The sequence below is a fragment of the Cyprinodon variegatus genome, unplaced genomic scaffold (genome assembly GCF_000732505.1).
Source record: "Cyprinodon variegatus isolate N-32 unplaced genomic scaffold, C_variegatus-1.0 Scaffold294, whole genome shotgun sequence".
NCBI lineage: Eukaryota > Metazoa > Chordata > Actinopteri > Cyprinodontiformes > Cyprinodontidae > Cyprinodon > Cyprinodon variegatus.
In genome coordinates this window covers 207,024-212,789 of record NW_015150747.1, presented here as the reverse complement: position 1 = coordinate 212,789, position 5,766 = coordinate 207,024, and the positions used below count along the sequence as shown (strand labels likewise).

Sequence of the window (5,766 nt, the reverse complement as noted above, 5' to 3'; positions counted from 1 at the left end):
GGGTGGCCGCGGCCACCCTGTGCAATGCCATGGCCGCCCTACTTGCCAGTGTAAATTGTAGTTTAGCTTTTCGTCCATATATGCACAGCTAGCAATGTAAGATATGAGTAGGTGTTTACCTAAGTCTTTATGATTTTTATAGGCAGGTTTACCACACATACACTCCCGATTCACATGCTGGAATTTTGGCTTTTAGTTTCAATATGCCACTACCCAGGTTATCCTGAGCTATTTCTATAGTTATGCTGCTATATGCTTAGACTGCTGGAGGACATAGGTACCACTTTTCCTCCCTCTTCTTCATTTTGTCTCGATTCTGTAATTTTGCAGTATTTGTCGGCCCAACTTCTAAGTTTATGTTCTCTCTGCATTTTCTTGAAATAGCATTTTCCTCTGGTGTGATTCTGTTGATCTGTGACACCATCCTGGGGAGTGACATCAGCAACTTCCATCGTAGATGATTTTCAGTGTTTAGTCCTGTTTCTCTCCTAGACATAGCTATGGGCTCAGATTTTACTGTGCCTAAATGGATGTGCTCCCTTTCATCCTCTGACATGAAAACTGGCTCAGAGCTCACTTGAAAAATTGTTTAATTCCCAGGTAGAGCCACCCGTGGAGCTAACTATTTCAATTAGGTGTGCGGTCATTCTGATGTGTGTGGTTTGTTTGTTTTCGTATATGCGCTGGATTTTAGACTGTCATTAGTTACATTTCCAACACAAAAAAAAACTGTTGGAAATGTGGGAAATGGTCTCTCTACATCCCTTAATTGAAGTTCTTCCTTCTGAAAAGTGATTTTTTTTGTTAAAGGCCTCTTTTTGGGGACATAACTTCCTCATTTTAAAAGTTCTCCTCTGTTGAGAGAAAAAATGACAAAGATTTCATTTCAGAAAACATATTGGTGAAAAGATTTTCTCATAAGTTTCATGTCTACACTCAAAGCTGCTGCATGAATAAGGGATCCTGCTCAGATTTCAGAGGGAAACTTGTTTAGCCACTTGTTTAAGATATCTGAAAGACCAATTGAAATGTTTCTGCAAACTAATTTCCCCCAGTCCAAAATATAACAGCATGTTGTTAACTAATAAGTTGCTGAGTGATGTTCTGCTCACCTTCACCTTGGCTTCGTACTCCTCGTACTGCAGGTGTTTTATCATGTCAGGAAACCAAACGGACAGACCATAGTAACTGGAAAAACAACAGTGAAAACGTCATTTATAACTTTCTGGTCCTAACCTGTTCAGCCCCAAGTCTGCACATCCTGACTATGAATGGTGAACTCACCTGAAGGCCATACAGAACCAGATGACAGCCATGAAGAGCGTGGCAAACCTCAGTTCTGCAGACAGCAGGGATGCTATGTTTCTCAGCACCTGTAGAAAACAGTCCACTCATTTTACTTTTAGACCCACTGATCATTTTATCAGCAACAGAGATAGTCTTTAAACAAATTAGTCAAATTATTATTAAAAAAAAAAGCGATGTGCAAGTCGATCATAAGATCGAAAAAGGCCTCTCAGGTTTGCCCGGATGAGAAGAATGCTAAAAAAGAAGCAGCATTAAAAGTTTTCAGTTTGGCATCTTGTCATGGATTGTTCAGGAAATATTTAAATCAACAACAGGATCCATTTCACTTTATTGGGATTTTTTTTATGAAAACTTGTATCAGTAAAAATCTTTAAAGTCGTAGGGTAACGGCCGTTCCAAATGTTTTTCCCGAATTCTCCAGAGTGGTGCATGTTTACACGAGGGAATTAAGTGAATGTGATTGGTTGTTTATCAAGAGGGCGGGATTGTGGTGGCGGAAGGTCCGCAAGCAAGTTTGGTTGTGGGCGGTTTCTCGAAGCATCTTGCTAACCAGTTAGCACCTTAGTGCTAGTAGGTTCCTAATGGGAAATTCCATTGGGACCAAGTAGCACTAAATTGGTGACTTAGAAACGACACTGTCAAGGAACGCTATGGACAGAAGAAACATGCAAGAGGAGGAGAGTTTAGTGTCGGAGGTCGTGGATGAGTCTCCTCCGTCATACATTTTTTATTTAGAGGAGGAAAGCGGGGACGAAGATGTTGTGGAAGAGGACGCCAGGGCGGCAGAAGCTTGGTTTGGTGTAGAAGGCTTCCAGCCGTACATGTTTGAGCCCTTGCCTCGCAACGCTGCCAGTTCTGTTAGCTCTACGCCTGCTGAAGACACAGACGTCCATCCCCGTCAACACTGGGACGCAACTCAGTGGGAAAGTAATAATGAATAAATTATTCTTATATCTTTTTTCAACCATTGCGTATATTAGCTACGACATATGAATCTAGATGCTATGACCCAAAAAATTCGATTGACCGTTGATATATGATTGGCTGAATTTAGGTATTCAGGCTGACGTATAACTCACTGACCTGCTAAGATAAAAAAAAAATTAATTTTAAGACAGGATGTTCTTTCAAAATAGAAAGCTTCTCAATTTTAGGTCAAAATGGTCTGATAAAGAGAACATTTTATATACATGTTTAAGCCAGAATGATTTGACATTTAAATATGACTTCCCTACGACTTTAACACTGACATATTTGTTGGACTAACTTGGCAACGCTAATTCATACCATTCATACCATTCATTCATTTGTGGTTAAGTCAGCCTGAGAGCCGCAAACAGCCCTCAGTCCACACTTTGGAAACCCCTGCCCCTGTCCTGCCCCCACACACACCCATTGACATCCATGTAGCGACACACACATCTGAAACTGTTAAAGGACAGTTTACCTTTAGATCAGTGACATTTGCTGGATCCAGCCCCAATTTCATAAAGTCATTCACACAATTAATATAATGACTGAAATATCTTTCTCTAAAGAAGATATGCTCTGAGACTTGGAGGCAACCAGCTTCTCTACAGTAAATCTGAAATGCTGCAACAGCACACATGAAGCAGAAAATGTTTGTTAGTAGTTATGTATATCTTTACAAAGTAAGAACCAGGATGGATTTGATAAATAACTGGAGATATTTTTGTTGTAAAAAAAACTTTTATCAAAAAGGAAAAAAACAAAGATAAAGCAGGTAGGGAGATTCTCAGGGCCTCAGATTGTACTGATGACATCTCTCACCAGATCAGTGGAAAGGATTCCCTAAAATCAGGACGACGATGTTTATACTGGAGAGCGTTTGATCTATGAGCCCAAACCAGTTCGAACTGGTATGTGTTTGTAGCGTACCAGTTTACAGAGGGTGAGAGAGCGCACAGCCCACCGCTGCACCGCCGTTCCCGTGGCGCTCTGAATCTCAATGAACTCGTCCTCAGCCGTCTTCGGCGCCTTGATATGAGTCACCTGAGGGACAGGAGAGAGGAAGTGGATTTTCTGGGGCATCAGTGCAGCTTTAAACTGGCTTACTGGTTTCTACTGCATCATCAAACGTCACTTGCAAGAATTCCTTTATAATGATTTTTGATAAGAGGAAGTCAGGGGACTGGAAAAAAAACTGTATTTTTCTATTTGGAGCTGGTTAATCCCAATGTTTGAAAAACAACAACCTGTACTGGATTCAATATCTAGCAGAAAAAAAAAACAAGATGGTGTCTGCAAATCATGTCAGATTATCTGAAATTAAACCTACGAAGAAATAAAGGACACATAGCTTAACATAAATATCAAATAAGTCCATGTTAAACAATCTAAAAATTACCGTATTAGAATTATGAAAGTTAAAAAAAGCTAGATCTCGAAAATAAAACCATGCATGCAGGTAAAAGAAACCTGACTGAATCATTTGGATATTTTACTATTTTGCATACTGTTAATTCTGATTTTAATGTTGGGTTTTCTCATTGATGTCTAATTTTTATTTTCATTTTCTGTTTAGGTTTTCTCACATCACAGAAATATTCCATCTTTTAATGGCTGTAGCAATAACTAAACCAATGGACCTGTATCCTGGTTCTGATCAGATCTACTCAAACACCAGAACAAAATATTCAGCCTCTCCTCCACAAACATGAATAAAAAAGCACCTGGATCCTAAAAATACATCATGTTGGCGTACAGATGAGACGTGTCCATGTAGCAGCTCCTTGTCTCACCCAGCCTTTAGCTGTCTGCTAAAAACTGGGACAGCAGGGCTCAGCAACAGAGGAAAGATCTATTCCCAGAATCTGCTTTATGCCTTTTTTAATTAAAAAACCTTTACATCTTCCCAGAGTTTGTGAAATTATGTTTTCATCACGAGTTTCTGCATCTGCTTGTATGACGAGCTGCTTCAGTGGTTTATGAATTTCTGGTGGTTTCATTCACTCACAGTGAAGACCTTCTCCGGCTGCCCTTTGGCTCTCCAGTTGGTATCATGGACCTGCTTCAGGATCATCCAGGCCTCGTCGTGTTTCGCATGCTGCTCCGTACAGAATCACACAGATTTGATCATTTTCAAAGAGAAGCTTCTGCAGTAATCAGTTTTTATCTCAGGACATTAAATCAAGATTTGTAATCCACCAAACTCACACCGAGATGGACGCATCCATCAATGTAGCGTTCAAATAAAATAAAAACCCATGATCCACCCATGATTGTGTCTGAGTAGTGTGTTGTTGTTTAGTTCTTGCTATACTGTGTTTATTATTGTTGTTGAGGTTTTACCATATAGGTTCTTTCCTCTGTTTGCTTTTCACTTTATTCTCTTATGTTTTTTTGTTTTTCTCCCCAGATTGGTTAATTTAGTTCACTTTATTAGTGTCAATCAGTCCCCCCTCCCTCCCTCAGTGTGTCTGTGCTCATTCTACCACAGCTGTTCCATTGAAGTCACTTTCCACACCCTCTCAGTGGCTAAACTCAATGTTTACTCACTGTTCATTGCTGGTTCCATGTCCCGTCCTCTTTTTAATTTGACATCAGTCTGAGCTGTAGAGGGGGGTCTTACATGTACAAATTTAAGTCACAAAACAGGATTTCATCGAGATACTTATCTAGGTTTAGACTAGACCTAGAACTTTATAATTTAACTCTCAGCCAGTCAGAGGTAGATTTACCCGTGTGTTTTGGATCCTTTGGCCCATTTCTGCTCCTCATTCATTCTGTGATTCTTTTACCCTGTTTTACACAAATATTGAATGTGGTTATTAATGGGCAGTGATAGACAGGGGACAGTAGGGGCCAGTGCCCCTGTAGAACTGGTGCTGGCCCCTCTAATGGCCCTGTGCCTAACTCAGTGGCAGGTGCTGCATCTGGTACTTAGACCTTCAGTGTGCACCCCTCAATTTAATGTTCTTCTTATCCCTTTACATCTGAATCTAAATACATATGTATATATATATATAGGTATATAATATGTATACCCATAATATAATAACATACACCTTTAGAGACAACTTCTAACAGACACAGGAGCTTGCCAAAGGTTCCTGTTCACTGAATGTTTATTAACTGAGGAAATGCACATCCTATTTTGGTAATACAAAGGGTTTCTTGCCTAAGAGGTTAATATCACCATTTTCCCATTTTAATAAAAGAAATCACCAATGGTTTGCAAACATGAACTGTAACAAGCGCAGGTATAACCGAGAGGAACATTAGTGTGAGTGTAAACAAAGAAGTCAATTAAGCAAGAAGCCCAGTTAAGACAACCACAATCTTTTACTCTATAACCACAGTTCCACCACAAATAAAGCACCAGGATCCTTTCAGATAAAATATGCAGCTAATTAACAGATAAAATAGCGCATACAGCATGACAATTAAATATATCACACTCACCAGAGATGCTGATTATTTATAAACAAAATCCAT

At 39.7% G+C, this 5,766-nt stretch overlaps 1 protein-coding gene across 1 annotated transcript in view; it reads right to left on the bottom strand.

The window, feature by feature from the left end:
- Positions 1 to 5,766, bottom strand: part of LOC107090429 (synaptic vesicle glycoprotein 2B-like) — a 51,340-nt gene that overhangs the window by 11,311 nt on the left and 34,263 nt on the right. The window contains exons 7-10 of the mRNA XM_015383800.1: positions 4,286 to 4,375; positions 3,208 to 3,321; positions 1,285 to 1,373; positions 1,113 to 1,188 (exon numbers count right to left, since the gene is read on the bottom strand). Coding sequence (XP_015239286.1) covers positions 1,113 to 1,188; positions 1,285 to 1,373; positions 3,208 to 3,321; positions 4,286 to 4,375 — 369 coding nt within the window. The remainder of the gene's footprint in view (positions 1 to 1,112; positions 1,189 to 1,284; positions 1,374 to 3,207; positions 3,322 to 4,285; positions 4,376 to 5,766) is intronic.